The 22152-nt window shown below is 45.0% G+C and overlaps 1 protein-coding gene across 1 annotated transcript in view; it reads left to right on the top strand.

Moving 5' to 3' along the window:
* Window positions 1–4657: 4657 nt before the first annotated feature.
* The window catches only part of Opcml (opioid binding protein/cell adhesion molecule like), a 1193276-nt gene continuing 1175781 nt past the window's right edge, over window positions 4658–22152 (top strand). Inside the window, exon 1 of the mRNA XM_008854174.2 lies at window positions 4658–5101. Coding sequence (XP_008852396.1) covers window positions 5041–5101 — 61 coding nt within the window. The 5' untranslated portion in view covers window positions 4658–5040. The remainder of the gene's footprint in view (window positions 5102–22152) is intronic.

The raw sequence follows: 22152 nt of genomic DNA, 5'->3' as shown, positions 1-22152 counted from the left end.
CAGGGATCACACTCTTAAAACAGACTCTCCATCTCTCAGCAGCTATCAATTGCCAAGAGGTCCTCCACTTGGGATAGGGTTCCTCCCCTCCTCCAGGCTGGGATCTTTGTCTGGCTAGAGCTTACATGGGACTTGTGAATGTCACAGTTGCTGAAAGTTCATATGTGCAACTGCCCTGCTGTCTGGAAAACTGTTCCTTGTAGTCATTCACTACCTCTTGTGCTTATCTTTCTGCCCCCTATTGACCAATGATCTCTGAAGCATGGGAGGAGAGGGTGTGACATAGGTGTCCCTTTTAGGGACAATCACTCCATACTCTCTTATTCTTTGCATGTGGACCAGTTGTGTGGCTCTGTAATAATCACCATCTACTGCAAGAAAGGGCTTCTTTGATGAGAGCTAAGAGATGAAGTCATTAGGAATTGTTTTGAGACTATGTCCATTTAGCAGAACAATAGCAATAGGTTTTCCTATATGGCCTGTCTAGCCACAGGTTCTTGGCCCTGATAACAGTGCCAAGTATGGACTCTATTTTGTGAAGTGGGCCTTAAACCCAAACAGAAGGTGATTAGCTACTCCCATAAGATCTTTGCCACTATTGCACCAGTGGGCATATCTTACTAGGCCAGTCACACAGAGTTCACAGTTGATTATTTTTCTCTTCCAATAGTGTGCATAGTACCTTCCAGCACTAGAGATGAAGCTTCAAGATTAGTACCAGCTTAATTTCTCCTTGTTTGTTCTACAGTTCATGTATGTAGTGTCTTTAGCAGTAGGGACTGGTGGGTAATCAAGAGCAGTGGTAATAGCCAATGCTGTTTGAGAGTCTGTAGGAACCCCCCGGACAACAACTCCAAAAGTCAGAGTCCATCTCTGGCATTGGACTTCTTATTTGATATCCTATGGTTTCTGCTTAGGGGCATTGTTCCTCCATTATAAGGCAACTCCATTATAACTTTTTATATTGTATATGTACGTATTTCAAGAACCTTCCACAGTGGTATGTTTGCATAGGACTTTCTTGAGAGGCATTTATTGTTAGAAGCAGAAGGATCTCTGTGAGTTTGATGCCAGTCTGGTCTACATAGTGTGTGCTAGGTTAGCCAGGGCTATACTGTCTCACCCCCCCCCAAAAAAAAAATCCATGTTTTAAAAAATCAAGGTCACATAGCTAGTGATGACACTGCCAAAATTCAAGCTCAGGTGTTTCTGTTTCCAATGTGAACTCCTCCCTAAAATGTAGTTCTTGTGTTGAACTCTATGATTTAATTAAATATTTCTAAACAGGGGAGCATGAAATAACTTAAACCTTGAAGTGGATTGAGACTTTCTGTAATCTTCTATATTTCCTCCTCTGTAAAATGGGCTGGCAATGCATTTAGTGAGAATTAAGAGAAGACAACTTGAGTTTGCTTGGATTGAACTTCCCCATCAGAAGTCACTAGAGCATTGTTCCTGTGCCCCAGCAGCTTGCTGTGGGGTGGTGTGTGTGCTGCAGGTTGGATCTCAGGTGCTCCTCTAAAGTTCATGTGTTGAAAGCATGGCCCTCAGTATATGGGGAAGTGGTAGGACCTTTAAGAAGGGGACCTAGTAGAAAGTTATCAGCCACTGGAGTGTGGCCTAGAAGGGGACAGTGGACCTCTAGGGCTCTTCCCCCTCCTGTCTTTCACATTCCTGCCATGAGCAGGAGTGGTTGTGCTCTATCACAGCACTTACTATGCTGTCTCCCTGGGCTGCAGGCCTAGAAATTTGTATGTTCCCATGCATGGCCGGAGTCTCCAAAGATGTGAGTCCAAATAAACCTTACTAAGGTGATTACCTCAGAGATTGTTATAGTGATGGAAAGCTGATGAATCCTCCCTGTACTCCTACTCCTGGGGTAGCAAAGCTGTGTGAGCTCCTCACAGTGCTAATGTGGTTAAGGAAGAGTTGGTGCTGCAGCACCTGTGAGCATCGGCAGAGGTTTGTGCCTAGTGATTCTCAGTGTCCTCAGGTGCTCATTGTTGGTACTGTACAGACTGCTGAGCACTGGGTGCGACTACCTGGTGTTGCTCAGGAGTTCAGTGCTCCCAGGATCTGAAGTCTCTCCTCTTCTCTCCCCCTTGAAGTCAGCAGCTGTGGCGAGAGGTAAGACTAGCTGACTCCAGCCCCAGATGCTTACCAGAGCAGCCTGCAGCCTTGAAGAGGCTATTTAAACCCTTTGAGCTCCAATTGTTCTGTCTTCTATTGTGAAGAAAATAATGCTTTATTTACTATTTTTTGAGAAAATAAATAAGGTAAATATAAGGCCAATTAACAGAGTTTCTAGTACACTGATGTTCAAAACCATGATAACGCTCAATGCTATAATTTCTTTAAAGGGATGAAACAGAAAAAAACTGGGTTTGAACTTTGGCTGTTTTGCTCACTAGCTGTGTGGTCATGGATAAATTATTTAAGCACTCTGAATATCAGTTGTTTCATCTCCCGAAAAGGCATAATTGAGCTGGGCGTGGTGGTGGCGCATGTCTTTAATTCCAGCACTTGGGAGGCAGAGGCAGGTGGACCTCTGTGAGATGGAGGCCAGCCTGGTATATGTAGCAAGCTCCAGGTCAGTTGGGGCTACAAGAAGATCCTATCTCATGAAGACTGAAAGAAATAAAAAAGGTTGCAACTGTATAATTGTACCTGTTAAAAGAACATTTAAAGAACAAGGCTAAGAATTAAATGCTGTATCTGAAATCCTCAGCCAACAGAGGAGTCATCTAAGCTAACTAATCCTTCAGGTCACATCTAGCTCCCATCTTCCCCTTCCACTGCCACCACAGTTCCAGGATCTACCAGTCCTGGTCGATGTCTGCTTATAAGAAATTAGTCCTCAGTTTTTCCAGATCCATTTCCATAAACAAATGTCCTTAGTTAAGCCCTCCTCTTCTCAAAAGGAAGTTAACTGTTTCATGGCAATAAAAAAGAACTTCTCTATCACAGGCCTTTCTGGATGTCTCTCACTCACTCTCCCAGCTCCTCTCCTGGTTTCTAAAATCCTCTGCCTGTCTGACTACTTCCCTCCTTTGAGCTGTCCACTTGCCTTCTGTGACGTATCTGATCCTTCCCTGCCTTTTAAACCTCTGTGTGCTTCTCAGCATTGGCAATCCTTTTCCAAAACTTCGGTTGATTCTACCCTTGTTTAGAGAATCTACATATTGGTCTGCTTAGGGGACACATGCTTGCCAACTGTTGGCTCAATAGAAAGTGACTTTAATATGTAAGATATATGTGACCTTGCTATGTAAGGTATATGTACCCTATTATTTTTTATACACATTCACTAATACTATTTTTTCAGAGAATCTTCAAATGTATTACATGGCTTTTATAGATAAGAGCAAACATTATTCTTCCTATGCCTAGTCTTGGCATAGGGCTTTATATTAAGCAAGATCCTCCCAAGTGGCAGGTGATGCTACTATGTTTGTAAGGAGGGAAATGATCAATTAATTGTCTACCTCTTTAAAGGAAAACAGATCTTATTTCCTAGAAAGAGTTAAGATCTGCTAGATACAAATGACTTGGGTGCATCTGGCTACTTCATAGAAACTGGGTTTTACAGTAAGACAACCTGGGTTTGAATCTGGACTCATTAGCCTTGTAATGTCCTTTAAGTGCTGGCACTTGCTTGACTGAAATCCCAGAGTAATGATGTCTACAGGGCAGACTCCTGATGGAGACAGCTGAAGTAAGGCCTGTGCATCTCACAAGGGGTACTCAATAGCCACTAGGGAGGAAGGAACAATGTTCTCACCTAGAAAGCCACTCACAGGTCTCGAGGTGAGTAGACACATTGAGCTGGGGAGGAATACAAGAAGATAGGAGGTTTTGGAGGACATCTTACAACAGAAATCCTCTCCCCAGACCCTCTGTAATAATACCCAGTGCTGTTCTCATCACCCATCCTCAAAGTACAGGCAACATGCCAGCAGGATGCCACTCATTATATTCTGGGGAGGGCTGGTAGAGCAGGTGCCTTGCTGGAGAACATTCGGAAGTGCACCAAACCCAGAAACAGTCTCTTAAGGTACTGTTTGCCATTACACAGGCAAACTGAACCTTGGTAAAGAAAAGCAGGAGAGGAAGGAAGGAAGCCATGAGTGGGTGTCACTGTATGCCTTCCCTTCTGATGACTTGGGCTGGTTTCTTCCTCCTGGTTTGGGAATGTCTCTGGCTATGCTGGGATCATAGCAGTTTTCTGAGCTTCTTGTCTTGGGAGAATTTCTGAATGCTGTAATTTTGGGGAAATAACCAATTCTCTGTATCTTTGATGAGAAGAAAACCTTAACATGCCCATCTTCCTGCTGGGGAGCCAGTGGCTTCTAAGTACTTTTGATGTCGGGGATAGGGACATGGATGCCTCTGAGCAACTGAGTGCTCTCTGTGGGTTGCAGCTCAGGCTGCACTCTTGCCTGGAGCCTGAGAAGGAGGAGGAAAGATAAGGCCTTGGCATGAGCATTAGTCAGTTTCTGCCAGGAAGCAACCTTTCCCTCTTCCTTGTGTCCTGAGCCCCGCTGGGGTAAAGTCTAGACTAAGGGCTTCAGATCCCTCCCCGCTGCCTACCCAGGAGCGGGTGTGCCCACGCGAGCCACACTGGCATACTTGTTCAAATCCTAGTATTGCTGCGTGGTGAGGGAATGAGCAAGGGGCAGGCTTCAACTCCCCTTGGAGTGGAGCCTTCCCAACGGGAAAGTCTCCTGGTGTCGCTCAGGAGAGTGGAGCCAATGCGTGCCTTGGAGGAGGTCCGCTTTGCGCCCAGTGCAGATTGGTGCTGATTCTTACCAGTTGTGTGTATGTGCAAGAAAAAAAATTAGAGACGCTGCCTGCCTGCTCCCATCTCGCTCTCTCTCTCTCCTCTCTCCCTTCTGCTCTCTCCCTCCCTTTGCAAACATTGGATTTAAACCTGCTCAGAATTCAGCACAGAGGAAGCAGCCGCTTACCGCAGCAGCAGCAGCAGCAACAGCAGCAGCAGCAGCAGGAGCGAGCCGGGCCACCGCGCACCGCAGCCTCGAGATGTACCATCCCGCCTACTGGTTCGTCTTCTCCGCCACCACTGCCCTGCTCTTCATCCCAGGTACCCAGGAAGGAAGGGTGTTCTCTCTCTCTCTCTGGGCGACCATGCAGTGCGCTGCGAGGGCAGAAGGGGAAGAGGGAAGAGGGAGAGGCGAGGAGGAAGAGACGGAGTGTGAGAGGCATGTGAGCGAAGGGAGGCTTGCTATATGCACGCACACACGCACACACACTCACTGGCTGGCTCCCTACCACGCACTCAGTTGCCTATTAGCTCTATTTTGGGGACCGGGGAGTTGGGTTCGAGATCTGCACTGCGCTGCGAGGCACTGCTGGTTCTGTGAAAGGCACAACTGGTATAACCAGCTGTGGTCCCGGGTGACAGATAAGAGGCTTAAACTCCCAGGCGCAAACCCTTCTTACACTGTTGGGACCTTCAGGACCAACCTGCATCCTTTCCCTCCCAGTACCGGTCTGGGTTTGTCTGAATCGGTGTAGATCTCCACGTCTCCCTGTTTCTGTCTGTGCCTGTGTTTTTTCCGTCCCTCTTTCTGTGTCTTTTCTCTATGCTCTTTCTTCTCCTTTCTGAACCCTCTCCTCTACTCCCACTTCAGTCCTTATCTCCAGCATCCCTTCTCTGCTCAGGAGTCCTTCCAACACCTCTTGTCCTTTCTTTATCCTTCTACCAAATGGGCAGATTGTGCCTTTGAAATTCAGAAATCTCTCTTTCTCTCCCTCCTACTCCTGACATCAGAAACATCAGTTCCCATAACAGATTTGGATGGTTCAAACTGAAGGAAGGTTGGGGTATCTGGTCTGCCTTCCAACCTTAGGGACAGATTTTAATGCCGTGCTCCCTCTCACAGCAGTTACTTGTTTGGGGAAAACAAATCTGCAGTGACACAGGTAAGATGCTGCAAGCCTCCCCAGTGAACCTAGTGGAAGCCTGCAGAATCCAGCACATCTTAATAGGTTTGGTAATTGCACAGGAGTCCTTTTGCAAACCGAGGACTGAATACCCGCAGGCATCTTTCACACAATGCTGAAGGGGCTGGGAATGCTTGGGAATGCTTGCCAAGGTTTTAGGCAGCATCAAAGGGTGTCTGGGGCTTGCACACCAAACCCCAGCCCTGCAGGAGGGTTTCCTCCCTTCTATTATTTTGTTGTTGTTGTTGTTGCAAATTGATATACAGATTTTCTGTTAAACATTAGCTTAGACCTAAATTCCCTTACATGCATGCACAGCCATGAATGTTAAGATTCTTAACCCTCATGTATCTATTCATAGGTAAACCCTATCACTTTTCATTTTTTATTCAGAATCCTTTGGTCGGGTTTCTTTTCTTTTTTCCTTTTAAACACAATTCTCTAAGTACTTCTAAGCTACCAAAGTAAATTAGAAAAATGTAAGTTTATTGGGAGAAGTAAGAAGATGATCAAATTAAAAGATAAAAAGAAATTCAGTATATAATGTCCTGTCACTTTAAACTTTAAATTAAAAATCTTAATTTTGTAACTCTATGATTTCTTTTTATTTATTTATTTTGTAGTTTTGAATTGTACTTTTCGAAACAGTGGTGGGTTTTACAGTCCATGCTGCAGACATGTGTTTGGATCTGGCAAGTTCAAAGTCCAGAGGGTGTTATTTTCCTCTTCCTGGGCTTCTATAGTTCATCAGGGTCCTAGCTAGGCTCACTGGGCTGTGCTAGATGGGGAAGGACCCAGATAGAGCCCTGTGCTCAGTACCCGCTTGAGCCTGGTAGAGGGAGCCAGGTGGGTAGTTCAGGCCCCTCTGTGAAAAGACAAACTTTCCTGTGTATTCAAGACCCAGCCAGAGAGCTCACCACAGAGAGATTGCCCCTGTCACTGTGTTTCTAGAGGCTGAGATTAGGACCTCTATGGGGTAGGGATAATGGATGAATGACCTTTCTAGCAGGGTGTCTGCATACCTCATGGCTGTGCTATCGGGCAGGAAGAGAACCTAGTGGGACAGGGATGCAGTGCAGTGTACTTTGAAGGAAGCCAGGAACTAGGGTAGTAGTTTCTTCTGGGGATAACTTAGCACCTTATACTTTCTTTCAGGGTTAACTTAGCACCCTAAAGCAACAACACTCTGTACTGGTGGAGAGCAGGGGAGACCTGGTTTATAGAAGCACCTTACCTAAACCCAGTTATAAGAGTGTGTGTGTGGGGGGGCTGCACCTCATTTCCTGCCTTCTGACAAGCTAGCTGTGATTCTCTGAGGGAGAAAGACAAACATCAGCCCAGGATCTTCTCCAAGCATGTAGGCGTGGCCTGCTGCCTACACCAAGGTCTACTCCTCTGGCCTGAGAGACCTGGAACGGGGAGTAAGATAAGTTGGTGTGAGGAATTATAAGTGGAGCAAAGGACACCCCTAGAGGCAGCAGGACCCCAACTTGTAATGCAGCTGTGTTCCGGAGTTTCTCCTTTCTCACTTTTATTACTTCCCTGTGTTTTCAGACTTTTCTGTAAAATGTTTTTTTCGTTTTTTTTTGTTTTTTTGCTGTTGTTGTTTCAAATCATGGTTTTGGTCCCATGAGGTTAACACCAACTTGTTAGCCATTTACTCTCCCAGCATGTAAAGACAGGCTAATGTAATAAGGAAACCTTGACCTGGTTAGGCCTCCCTGCCATTTCATTCTGTAGCTTTATGCTTCTCAGCAAAGCACCTTTCCATCCCAGAATCATTTTCAGGTTAATGCTGTTGTTGTCTGGTACCTTCCAGGGGAGACTGCTGCTCATAAATTGCTTTTCTAGGAAGAATCTCTATCTAGGGCGGGAAGACAGTTGCAAGGGCAAACTGTGTTGAGCCCACACCCAAGACAGAACACAGGGCTATGGTCGATACTTTGGCATGCTAGAGGCACAGTCCCAAGACCTGAGGCATCCAGGGTGGGGGTGATGGGGTGAGTTGGTTATTTCAGGTAAGAAGAGAAATGGGGGTCTGTGATGAGAGTTTGATTTGTTTGTTTTCCTTTTTTGGTGTTGAGGTTGGAACCTAGTCCCTTGATAGGCAGATGCTCATCCACTGAGCCACACCCTCAGTTCTAGGTGCCTTCATCACCTGGGATCTTGGGGTTGGTGGGAAGATGAAGTTAAAGCTGCTGGACATTTGCATCAGAACTGCGTAGGGAGAAGGTCTCAGACTAAAATGTGAAGTCTTGCCATCTTGGAAAGGAGTATTTATAAATAACAAGCACACCAGGTCCTTCTGATGACTTCCCAACCAGTTCGTAGCTCAAAACCATCATCCATGGCATTCAACATTTGCATGAAAACTCATCTTCCATCTACCTATCACTTTCCTCCTCAGTTCTGAGAAGGGTACCATGATCAGAGGGTAGGTGAGGTAGGGTTTTAGAAGCAGCAGAGCCTTGAGTATCTGGGGGAAAGCTTCGATTTCTAACCCAGAAGGCCACTTTTCTATTGTTCACACCTCACTCCTATTCCCCCTTCTCTGCCCATTCTTCATTGGTTTTCTCTCCTGTGCAGGGACTTTGCTATGTGGACTGAATTGAATCTCTTGTGCACAGGTCTGTGAACCAGAGTTTGTGACCTGGTCTCTCAGCATCTTAAACTTTTCTGTTGAGTGTGAGAAAGCCCTGGGCTTGTCTGGGAAATTTCCAGAGGCTCAAGATTCTTCTTCCTCCAGCACATTCTTTACCTCTTCTTACATTTTTCCTTCAGGAAGCATCTTGGGCCTCTGGACTGAGACAAAGGCAGGAGGATTTTTAGCCAGTTTTCATGAATTCTGCCACTATACCCTCTCATCACTGAGAAACCTAGCAGGATGGTCTGCTGTGCAAGAGGACCATGCAGAAAAATGAAAGCCTCAGATTTACTGAGAGTTAGAAGCAAGGATCAGGCATCTGGTTATCAAAAGACCTCATCATCCTTTTGCCAATAGTAAATTCATACCCACCTCCTCCAGCTATCATGTGGTCCTCAATCCGTTAAAATGATTGACATGTTAATAAGGTCAGAACATATCCTGTTGACATTCAGCACTGGTCAGTGGCAATAGCACGCATTGAGAAGAAGACAGGCACCATCTGCCTTTCCAGTTGCCTGGAGCTGGGATCAATCAGTGATCCTGGATAACTTGAAATTCTCCCATGATGCTCCAGTTCAGTCTGCCTCCGTGCTTCCCTCGTATGATCCCTTCAGCTACAGTCCTGCAGGCAGCCTGGAATGTGAAGGAGATGCCTGCAGTAGCCAGCACCTGCCTATGCTTGTTGTCTATCAGTTCTGGCCTGGATCTCCCACATGAGCCACTGGAAATATCACCTGTGCTCACAGCTTCTGTCATGCATTAAGTGTTCATGGGGCAGAGTGTGTTTCCCATTCAGTAGGTCTTCTCGCAAGCCTCCGAGCTTGCTGAAAGCTGAGAAGTGACTCACTTTGCTTCAGAGATGTTTGAACTGGAGTTGATTTAGTTGACTCAAAGCAGTATCCAGGTCTCAGTCTGTCAGTCTGGAGAATGTGTTCCATCTATGTAAGCTTCTTGTTTCCTATTGGACAGAATAAACAAGAAACCTAGGTTAGGTGGTAACAAGATGGAAACTTATGAATACTTGCCACAGAGCAGCTCATCCTACTCCCTAGCAATAGAGCAGTGAAGGATGCTCACATGGAGAAGACTAGGAAAGGGTGGTCTTTGCTGTTGAAGAAGGACAAGCTGGAGTTATACTGACTCACCATATGGTGATAAGTCTAGCAATATGCAGTAACCCATTCCTTTACTCAACAAAAGTTTATAGGTTCTGATGAACAAAATAAGTCAAGACATGTTCCTGCTTCAAGATCATAATTATAGTAACCTAGGGAATTATTTACCCTTTCATCCTTCTTGACTCTCCTTGAGATACACATGGAGACCTGGAGCTTCCTAGACTCTGGTTTTTCTGCTGTGGTTCCCTAAAGTATTACTTTGCTTCATTTGGTGGGATGTGAAATCCACAGACTTGTGAAACATCCTTGAACAGTTGGGATTTCAGATGCTTCATCCCATAGCTTCATCAGCCTGTGATTCTCTTCACCCTCTGGGCTTGACTTTTCTCATCCACAGACTTGTGAAACATCCTTGAACAGTTGGGATTTCAGATGCTTCACCCCATAGCTTCATCAGCCTGTGACTCTCTTCACCCTCTGGGCTTGACTTTTCTTACCCTGGCTCCCTGGATAGGGGTCCATCAGCCTGCTGCCCTGTCTAAATGTGGATGATTGCCATCTGCCTGAAGCTGGAGTGAGAGGGGAGATGGAAGTAAGCCTGCTCTTCCTGTCATTGAACTCAAGTGTCGGTCCACAGATGGCCTGTGACTGCTGACAAGTCAGGCTGTCAGGAGCAGTGGATGTTAGCACCTTTGGATGGTGATTGGTACTTTCCAGATGTGGAGGTTGGTGTCACCTTGGGGCAGCTCTGCACTACTCTCCCACTCCTGACCAAGATCCCTCAGTGTTGCTCCAGGACATGAGGACACTTCTCTGCCTTGCCATTTATAGCATGGTTGGGAGCCCATGACTTAGAATGTGCTGCTCATTTCTAAAGCTCTGGTTGCCTGTGCCTTCGTACGGGTGGGGGTGATAGTTACAAATACAGTTCCAGCTGCTGCTGATTCTACATCATTCATTCAGGAGCATGTGAAGGGAGCTCTGAGAGTGGAGCAGAAATTCTAACCCAGAGGTAAATGTGAAGACAAATGCACTTGCGGTTACTTTCTTATAAGTATGTAAACACATACCATCTTCACATCCTCACCATCTTCTGACAGTCATGAATCCATCCCTTCCCCACAGGCATGTGTACACATACACATATGCAGATGTGTGCTTACATACACACATGCACACATGCTTCCAAGCCACAGTTAAGCTGCCCTCAAAGTCTCATGCATACCTCCTTCCTTTTACTTCATGTATTTGCCCTTCTAGAACACCAATCAGCCTTGGTGCTCTCCCGGTGGGCACATATGGCAGGAGCCTGTGCCAGACACAGCCACATGCATGTGTGAGCCCTTCTGTCCTCAGCAATGTGATGTGGAAACTTTCTGTAATCCACACACTCTCCTCTATACCCCAAAGCCTGCGAGAACTAGAGGCAAAACTTGCACTTGTCTCCTAAGATCTCCTTCCTCTGCAGACCTCTTGGTGCCCAGAGGCTGGGACTACCCTGCAGCCACTAGACTAACTTAATTAAATGTTTGCAAAATGCTTTGAGACACCCCTGGGCAATGTGCTGGGTAAATGTAAAACATTATCATTATGAGGCAGGCACATTCCCTTTAATGAGCAGGGTATGCTGTGCTGAGAGACCCCTGGAAAGGCCAAGATGAATCGATGCATCAGGACACAGGCCATTGATTGGAATGGCTGCTTGCATGTCCGTGGGAAATGATAAGTGACAGCTGGATTGTGCACTGAAATGCAAGGTGGAAAAAAATCAGCATATGGGGGCACTTCAGGGGTTGGAGTTTCTGAAATGGCCTGAGTGATCATTCTTGAATCTTTGTTCTTAGGGAATTTACAAATGCTATTTTAATCACAGGTGGGAGTTTGCTAAGATCAGGTAGGAATAACAATTGCCTTGTGCTTTATGATCTGCTTGGAAATTTGACTTTTTGTCTCATTTGATGCTCACTAAGAGACTTTGAGATGTCACCCAATTGTATAGACTTCCAATTGACTTTAGAAAAGATCTTTTTTTAGTTGAATAAGGTCCACAGGCTGTGATCTGTGCCTGCTCCCCCATCAGTTTCATCTCACACCTTCCTCCCCTTCAGCTTTTGGCCGTAGTCACTCTGGACAATCTCAATTCCTCAGACAAACCTTTTTCTCATCCTTCTTCAAAGGGTTTACTTGACCATAAAAATTCTGACCTTCCTATATTGTTTTTCTCCATGAAACATCTTTTTCTTCCTTCATAAATTGGCATAAATATTACTTTCCCACTGTTCTTGATACTTGACGGTAGACTAGACCTCCTTATTTCTTATGCAAGTCCTCAGTGTCAGGCTTCTTTTTCTAACATTGTAAGTTTCTATATTGGGTCTATGCTGCCTTTCTTCCATATATTGTGGACCATAAAGCCGCATCGTTCTGTTTGTTCTCTAGCATAGCCTCAGTCCCTAGCACAGTGATAGGGAATAAGTACTCAGAGTATTTGTTGAATGAGTGAATGAGTAAATGAATGAATGAACAATTGAATGAGGCTCAGACAAGCTCACACCAATAATAGAGGTCAGATTATTCTGCTTGATCCCACTGAATTTTCAAAAATCTCTGGGACCCTGAGTTGTCATGGGCAGGAGCTCAGCCGTTTGAAGAGTGAGCCTGAGGCTTTGCTAGTGGGAGATGGCAATGTGTAGAGAATGCTTAGCTGTAATTATCCATCCCAGGATTTATGATCATCAGTAAACACTAGCTCTAAGGAACCAACTAGACATACACCACAGCTCAAATCTGGAACTACAGAGTTGTAGAGCTAACATTTTCACAGCCTGAAAGTGTGAGGCATTCTATAAATGCAGATGTGGCCCTAAGCTAGCTAGCTATCAGCTTAAAACAAACTGAAGTGACTTAGCATATTTAATCAGGGTATTTGCTAGAAAGACCCCAATTATTTGAAATTTAGAGATGTGCCCATGGTGCTGACAAATGAGAACTATAGTGATATGAGAAGGAATTCTGTCATTCATAAGAAGTAAAATGTTGGGCTATGGATAGGAAAATGCAAATAGCAGAAGGAAGAGTGAGTCAAACATGAACAAGAGATACTTGAACAGGCTGGTGTTTCTATGGGGAAGACAAGATGGAGTTCAGCAAGTCAAAAGGAAAAACAAAAAAGGTTGTATTGTTTTTGTATCTAGTCAATTTCAAAGTCTAGTCTGTTTCAGAGTTGTTATGCCAAGTTGTGGGGCTCTGGGTGACAGAGATCACGCGTTATTAATCTGTGAGTAGTCTACATTATCAAGCAAATTCATTTCTCAGATATGTTGTTTATTGAGTGATTATTGGGTAACAAATATTTGTTAGTCAGTACTTAAACTAAAACTGTTATGGTTGGTGTGAGGTTGCAGCTGAGTAATACAGAGCTTGCTTAACATGTATGAAGTCAGAGACACAACTTAGGTACGGTTAAGGATGGGGTGTATGCTTCCATGAGTGCCTCTAAGGAGGGCTGATTGTGCCAGCAAGCTTTGTGATAGTGAGCAGGGATCTGAAACATTAGGACCAGAAATGATTTAGTTCCAAAGCAGAGGCATGGCAAAGGGCAGCGTGAGCAGAATGTGCGGGGGAGACCTGTGAGGTCCAAGCTCAGATGCCAGGAGAGGAGGGTCAAGAGAGGTCAAGAGGTTGAAGAGATTTCAAGGAGGGCAAATAAGGCATACTTTGTTCATCAGCATGCAGGTTACTAGGCAGGCAAATGTCGGCAAGCACCCAGGCCCATACCAATACACAAGGGCTATAGCAAGGCTGGTGTAGCCATATACAGATTGGCACACAGGCTGCACAGAAGCAGGGATACAGACTTGTAGGCATACACACATAGACAGGCTGTCAAAGGCAAAGGCTCAGGCCTCTAACCTCATAGCCATATTTATATAAAACCCACACAAAAGTGGCATTCTGCCAGAAATAGTTATATAAACAGTTAATACCACTGTTTACTTTTGGGTTCCCTAGATATCTAGTGTCAACCATTTTGTGCTGATATAGCCTTCAAGATATCAACTGTTAGACTAGTATTGCCCATGCTGGATATCCATATCAGCACTTTGTGATCTAAACAGAAGCTGCTGGCCTTTGTGGTCTAAACAGAAGCTATAGCTTTCTGGTCCCTACAGGACCTATAGCAGGAAACCTAAGAGTGTATTCTCCCTGAAGCAAGGATGAAGAGAGCATGGTATAAGATGATACTGGCAGCCTGCTATGCAGGGGTCAGAAAATAGAAACCATTTCTAAAGATCATTTGGGTTTTTATTCTAGAAGCAATAGAGCGTGACTGATGTGATTCATGTGGAAAGGTGTGGACCATGGTTTACATTGTTGAGTCCCATTTTTATTGTAAGCTTGCAGAATGGATTAAGGGTGAGCACTATAGTTGGGAGATTCAGATGGAGGTAGCCAAGACTTAGACCTCAGAAGGAGGTGGTTGGAATTGAGAAGCATGAATGAACCTAGGAATCTTTAAGAAATATCATGGGTGACTTATAGAAGCAGTAAACCCCGAGTTACCTTACATTTCTTGGGGAGTGTGAGGTGACTGTCTGCTCTTAACATCCTGCTGAGAGCCCTCTCTTTCAGCTGACATGTGGTCTTGCCATGGAACAAGAATAGGAGGATTTTGGAAATTCTACTCTTCCTGGAAGCATAACAGTTTCAGCTCTTGACTCATGTCCTTCAAGTCTAGCGTGTCACAGAATTTCTGTATCTATTAGAGACATAGCAAAGAACTCTAGTTGTATTATCTGCTAGACTCTGTTTGAGTTGTTTCCTCTGGAAGAAGCCAGGCTGTGATTAGAAGATCTTTGATTGGACCCTCAAGTGACTTGCAGGTCCTCAAATGCAGCTACATGGCAAACATTATGATTATAAGTGTAACCCCCACCCCCAGGCCTACCCACTGCCAGGGGCTTTCCAAGCAGAAGGGTTCTACGACTCCCTGAAACATGTGTTAAGGACCATAGGTCCTTGAATCTGAAAGGGACCTTGAAGGGTGGTCTAGTCTATCCATTCATTGAGGCAAAGGAGGTCCGATAAAGGGGGTCTGATAAAGTCACATTATCAGATAGTGACTGAGGGCCCTCTAGAGGGAAGATAGGCTTTATAATTTATCTGGAGTCATTTCCCTGCAATAGTGAAGGGTGCAGCTGAGCTTTACCTCTGAGTCTGAAACCCCATTTCAGATAGTCCTGTAACCTTCAGATAGTCCTGTAACCTTGGCTATTAATATGCTAGATAGCATTAGTTGTCAACTTAACACACCTGGGTAGAGGGCACTTCAACTGGGTAGTTGCCTTCATTGGACTGGCCTGTGGCCATGTCTGTGGGGCATCTTCTTGATTGTTGAGTGATGTGGGAGGGCCCAGTCCACTGTGAACAGGCTGTTCTGTGTTGTATAAGAAAGCAGGCTGAGCATGGGCTAGGAGACCAAGCCAGTAAGCAGTGTTCCTCCATAGCCTGTGCTTCAGCTCCTGCCTCCAAGTTCATGCCCCAAGTTCCTACCTTGGGCTCCCTCAGTGATGAACTGTGACCCGGGAGATGTAAATTAAATAAACCCTTTCCTCCTGAAGCTGGTGTTGGTCAGAGTGTTTTGTTATAGCAATTGAAGATAAACTAGAACAATTAGGTTTCTTTGGCTCTCTCTCAGAACTTTATAGGACAAGGTAACTCAGTGGGATTAGTATCTGGGGTCAAGAAGCAAAACAAAAGCCTGGTCTCTTTTAGAAACATGACCTTTGTATCTGAACAAGAAATGGATTGTTCCTTTGTACAAGGAAGGATATGCTCAGGAGAGTGTGATTAAAAAATGCTAAATTTGTGTCAACCTGAAACGTAGCACATCAACCTGTTTGGTCTGTACACTGTGACAGATGGCTGCTTTTATCATCATGATGCCATCAAAACATCTCTTTTTAAATATCTGTTTGGCCTCGGAGCTGTGCTAAGCCAAGAGAAAATCCATACTAAGAATCCTGTGGATTCTATACTAGTGATTCATGGGACACTTACATATACACATCACATGCACATACACATCACACCTGCTCTATATTAGAGCAAATAGAAGAGCTGAGAGTCTCCCTCCCTCCCACCACCTCTGCTTCACAATTGGCAAAGTGGGTGTGGGCACAATCAAGATGCTCATTGGAAGGAACTGTAGATAAATTCAGAATGTGAAGCAGAGTTGAAGTTTAGAAGTATGCCAGATAGGATTAGATGGTAAGATTGCTGAAACAGTACGGTAGTGAGGCCAAGTACCCCGGGGCATTCCCATTCCTAGAATGACAGGATAAGAAAGCTCAAGGGTACTCTGAATAAGCCAACTGCGTTCTTCTGAACAGCCCAGTGCCAAAGTATTTCCTGCACTCTTCAAAGAGAGGAGGAGAATCCTGGAAGAAAGAACATAGCAGATGGTAATTGCCCATTAGCTTGTAGGCTCCAAGAGAAGCTGGGGTTTCTTTAGGAGTCTCCTGGCTTTATCCCATGGAGAGGATAGTTCCCAGTCTTATTTGGCACTGGGATGGATGCATCTTTGGGTATAGCCCAGCTGGGAAGGGCTGACGGAAGCTACTACTGAGACTCTGCATCTTTTCCTATGGTCCCATGGAGTCTTGAGAGATCATGGACACTAATAACTGCTGCCAGCCTAACCTCACATTATCTGCACAATTGGGGCCAGTGTTTGTGGTGACCCAGACAACTGTTTCTCTCCTTTCACTTAAATGATCTGTATTTAAAGCAGAAGATTAGCCTGTCTGTGGCCACATTGTAGAAGTATTCATGCAGTGAGTTCTGGCCATGGCCTTTGGCTTTGCCTCTGTACTTAATGAACCTAGCAGCCTTAGGTAAGTACTTAAACTTTTCCAACATGGCTACTCCTCTGCATAAAATAATAGGGGGAATCCCAGAGGTCTCTAGAAAAGCCCTAACCCTCTGTAAATAGTGGTGACCAGGGCTTCCATCTCTTGGATGGGTACCTGTTGTACCTCCTTTTCTCTTGCCATGATTTTCACTGTCCCTGGCTATGGTGGGCATAGTTGTAACGAGGGTAACATAGACTCTGGTTCTGGAGGAGGAGGCATGGTGAGGGAGATCCTGCTGTCTCTTGTGCAGGCATGAAACAGGGTTTAGTTTGCTTCTCCTTTTCTCATGGACAGTGCTAGAAAGTGGTTTGTTTCCCTAGCTGAATTGCTTGGACTTTGCCAGAGAATGGGGACTTTATCCTTTGAATTGTGAGGAGAAAGAGCCCTGGCTTTTCTCCTGAGTCTAAAGTTCAGTTAGAAGTGCCCTCTGGCTGTATAAGTTCTAGGTCCCATTCATTGTACTCACTCTATGGTTGCAATTCCTGCTGGGAGTAGAATTTGAAGGAGTGTTTGAAGAGAGAGGAGCCTCGTGGAAAGAGTGGTCCTCTTTGGCTGTCCCAGACATATGCTACAGAAGGGCCCGACTCATTCTGCCACACACGGGCTGATTGGTGAATCTTTAGAGGTTAAATTCCTCTCTGTTCAGGCCCAAAGTAAACCATACAATCTCTCAGGTCTCTGTGGCCCCTTCCAGCCTATGAATGTGTTGAGCACAGAATAAGAACCATTTATTCAGTGGTGTGCTTGGAAAACAGAAAGGGAATAATTTACAGGGATGTGTGCCTGCCTTGTACCCTGCCCTAATCTAACATGTTGCTTGGTAGCCTCAGAAGATCTGAGTAGAATGGAGATGGGGGGGTGCTTGCCACAGTTATAAAAATGGGTCCTTGAACCTAAGGGATCTCTGGCACATTGTACTAAGTGAGCCTCTGTGTCAGAGCACTGTCTTCTGGTAGGCAGAAGCTGGGATGTAGTCTGGGTCTCTGGAAGACAGTAGGGCTCTTGTACCTTAACCACACATTTAACCTGATCTTGTCTGGAATCAGTGGACCTTTGCTCCAGCTCCCCTTTAGAACTGAAAGATTCATTCTTCATTGTATTTTAAATATTTTATTTATTATTTTTATTTTATGTGCATGTGTGTATTGCCTGCATGTAGTAGGTAAGTGCACCCGTGTTGTGAAATGCCCGAGGAGGACAGAAGAGGCTGTCAGATCCCCTGGAGCTGGAGTTACAAACAGTTGTTAGCTGCCAGGTGGGTGCTGGGATTGTATTTTCTGCATGTGTATAAGTACATCCATGTCATACAATGCCTGAGGAGGACAGAAGAGGCTGTCAGATCCCCTGGAGCTGGAGTTACAAACAGTTGTTAGCTGCCAGGTGGGTGCTGGGATTCAAACCCGGGTCTTCTGCAAGAACAGTCAGTGTTCTTAACCACTGAGCCATCTCTCTCCAGCCTCTGCATTGCATTTTAATATCTACAAATATCTCTTGGCCTATTTTTTGTGGGAAGAATCCCAGATAAGCTACACCTTATAGCTTGGTTTTGAATTGCTCAGTACCCAGCCTGTAGCTTCCACTCTCACTGGAAGCCTCACTGATACATTTCACTCAAATGTATCAGAAGCTAGGCAGATGTGTTCAGGCCTCATAGAAACAGTGGATGCTTCCAGAACTCCATCAGACATTGCTGAATATGGCTGATTGAAGTCAGGTTTGTCTGGCAGATATATCTGCCTGCAGATTAGAGGTACAGAGAAACTGTTGACATTTCCACCCCATTAGTCTTCTAGAGGCACCACTGGAGTCTGTGTGCCCAGGAAGGCAAAAAAATTTCAGCAACAAAGTCCTATCTTATTCTATGCTTCAAGAGCAGAAGCAACAGAGGAGACTTCAGAATAGGGAAGGCTGGAAAAAAATCAAAGGGAATCCATTATAACCCTCTCTGCCCCTCGTAAAAGCACCTTGCATGCTCTATTTCTCTTTATTTTCATTTTTTGTGACTTTTTTGGCTACTCTTTTTAGTGGTGACAGGTAGGAATAGAGGGACCATGACATATTTTTTGTATTGAGATGGCACTTCCATTTATTCTGCCCTTCCGTTGTCATTCCCAAACACTGATTCAGGGCTCACTTCGCCAGCCGTAGATCTCTCACTGAGCACTGTGATTGGACTTTATTTTGCTCAAATAAATTAATACATAAGAAATGTCTTAATAACTCCCTCAAGATTCCACACAGGCTCTTTTGTATTGCACTGAACATTTAGTGGGGGATGACAGAGTCAGTGTGAAGCCATAAAGGAAGGCTGAGAGCAGAAGGGTTAGAAAGAACGTGGAATGAGCAATGTCTAAGTTGAAGTGACTCAGTGTTCCTTATCCACAGTGCTTGCTTGACACCCAAAGGGTTTTAGGTTTTGAATTTGGTTTTGATTTTGGAATATTTTCACATATATTATGAGATCATGAAGGTAGGACCCAAATCCAAGAATGCTTCATTTGTGTTTCACATATTTTGTAAACCGATTGTGTCCAATAAGTTGAGTGTATCTGCATTTTGACTGAGACCGGTCACATAAGGTCAGATATGGAATGCCACTTGAAATGCCATGTCAGTACTCAAGAAGTTTTAGAGTTTGGAGCATTTCAGATTTTAGGTGTTAGGATTAAGGATGCTTAACCTGTGCAGGGTAGCATAAAGGCCACGAGCAGTATGGTTGAAGGGACAGAGATGGGGTGAGGAATCAGCCACTCAGCAAAGAAAGCTGACAGCAACAAGAAGAGATCAGAGCCCACCTGTGTTTAAGTGAAGTGCTGAGCTCCTAATGATAGCGCTAGCAGGGCCACGCTCCTTCGCAAGACTTCGCTCAGGGCTTCAGCAGGCAGGCTGCAGCAGCTCACATGCCCAGGGTCCTGAGGGCTGAGCACAGGGTCCTCTGTATACACAAAAGCTGCCTGCCTCCCCACCCTCCCATATACACACACCCATGTCATATCACCCACTGAGCCACATATCTGTCACAAATGTGCACATACCACCCACCAACACACCTGTATATACTCATCCACATGCCATTCACCCAGCCTCCTCTGACATCTGTTCACATGCTGTTTACTCAGCCACACATGTCATACTCGTGCATACCCTACCTAGCCAGCCTCCCCCCATGCACATATCTATATACCCATACATATTCATACTGCCATCCCCCCATGCACACATCACTCAGCCAGTCATACCCATCCATATATCTACACACACCATCAATCCTGACCCATGTACACAGAACCAAGCCAGACTACCCTCACACCTATGCACACATTCCCTATCCACACTCACACACACATACCACCACCAGCTGCTCCCATGCAATATCCCCCATGCACATACACACCACACATGCACCTACACACATCCACAAACTCACATACCACTAACCTACCCATATACCATCTATACCCACATACCAACTAGGGAGCCACTCTCAGACATACCCACACATACCCCCCCCGTACACACTCATGTACAAACCACCCACACAGTCATACATGTATACTACTCACTGATAACACACACAACACACACATCCACTCTCATATATCACTCATTCATTCACACAATACACTGGTATACGTATGACTCACCCAGCCAGCCCCGACCCATACCAACTTCTCAGATATAAAAACATGCACACTGCCTCCCATCATATACACATACTCCACCACACACCCATACACATACACATACATACTTTTATACATTTTACTCACATGATCTAAACACATACATACCATTCACATGTAAATATTTCTACATGACTTACAACATCATCACTCACCCAGTTACAAATGTACACCAGCCAGCCCTAAACACACAGACTCCACTCATGCCCATTCACATTTACATGCCACATCTGCATCAAACACACATATCATCTCCCAACCTGTTTCTTAATTTAACCCTTTGACCCTTGAAGGTCTTTTGAAGGCCACCTCTCTGTAACATCCAGAGGAGAAATGTCACTTTAGTCCTGACAGTGTATCTATTGCTTGATGGGCATGTTTGTCCTCAGTGTCAGGACAGCAGAACTAGAAGCATCTTCCTTACTCATCTTAATGAGGCAGACATCTGTGATCTGGGTCCCATACATACCTGGGGCCACAGGCACTGCTTTAAGAGCCTCTGTAGTTACTCATTTGTTCAGTTTGACTCAGAAAGTTCCTCTTATCCTTGCTTCCCAGCTTCAGAAATACTATTCTGTCCTAGATACCTCCCTCTGTGTCTGGCTGTCCCAATGCTATTTGGAGCCTGAGTTATGGCTGTGCTCAGAGGTATGTCAGCACTAGTTGGTCTCTTCTCCCAGTTCATCATCGTTCAGCCAGGCCACTCTCAGCTTGATACTTGATACTCTCAGCTTGATACTCTCAGTCTTGATACTGTGGCTCCTGTTGTGTCTAGACACTTGCATGTTCTGCTCCCATTACCAGAGGGTTCTGCCTTCTTCCAGTCCTTCATCCAGCATAGTTCTACCACACTAGCTTATGCCATCACTTCCTGCTTTTTAAAAATCCACGAAGAATCAGTATAGTATCAGTGGTCTCCAGTAGTTTTTTTAGGAACTGCAGAAAAAAAAATTGAGACAGAGCTCTCATCATGTAGTCCAGGCTGGCCTTGAACTCTTGATCCTTCTCCCACAGCTGCCTGGGTATTGGGACTATAGGCTTGCATCGCTAGGCCCACTGCATGAACTATGTGTTTTATATAAAAATGTTAGATATGTACATATAATATGTACTTATGCATAAATTATATATGTATTACTACTTAAAAGTAATGGGTAAAAGGATAAGTTCAAAGTAGAAATTCTAATATTCTGTCTTTTCACACCTCAGAGAGTCCCAGAAATAGGCACCACCTTGAGACCATGGCAGTAAATCACCCTCTTCCCCAATGTGCTTCATATTAGAGGCTAGGCAGAAATGTCTGATCATCCTTGGCAAGATTCTCCTAATGACTATGTCCCTCTGGGACTGAGTGTGGGGATGAGTCCCTGGCCACAAATCACTCTGTGTATTGGGACACTTTAGTCACTGTGGCTGACTCCATCTTGCAGCAGCTGTAAGGTCCTTCAACAATGTTCCACTTTGTGGTAAGAGTGGGTAACCAATCAGTGGATACAGACCAGCATCAAGAATAATATCTCATTTTATCAAAAAGTCTTGTTGAAGGGAAACAAATGCCAAACAGTCTTTATAATAATTAAAAGCTGAGCGCGGGGACCATCTCTTCCAACTGCTCATGAGTCTTCATCTCCAGAGTTTTGTTGTCTTTAGCTCTGTCCTGGCTGGGTCTCTAGAACCAGCTGGCCTGGATACACTGAGGTCCTTGCTTCCTGCTTTAAACTGGAAATGCCTTTTGCCCTGTTAGAGTCAGAAAGTCAGGCTGAGGCGAGGTTAGAATTGCTTTATTTTTAAACTTCTCAGACGTGTGTGTGTGTGTGTGTGTGTGC

The sequence above is a fragment of the Nannospalax galili genome, unplaced genomic scaffold (genome assembly GCF_000622305.1).
Source record: "Nannospalax galili isolate Female #2095 unplaced genomic scaffold, S.galili_v1.0 scaffold66, whole genome shotgun sequence".
Taxonomy (NCBI): domain Eukaryota; kingdom Metazoa; phylum Chordata; class Mammalia; order Rodentia; family Spalacidae; genus Nannospalax; species Nannospalax galili.
The sequence above is the reverse complement of the archived record's forward strand: the minus strand, read 5'-3'. Positions and strand labels throughout refer to the sequence as shown.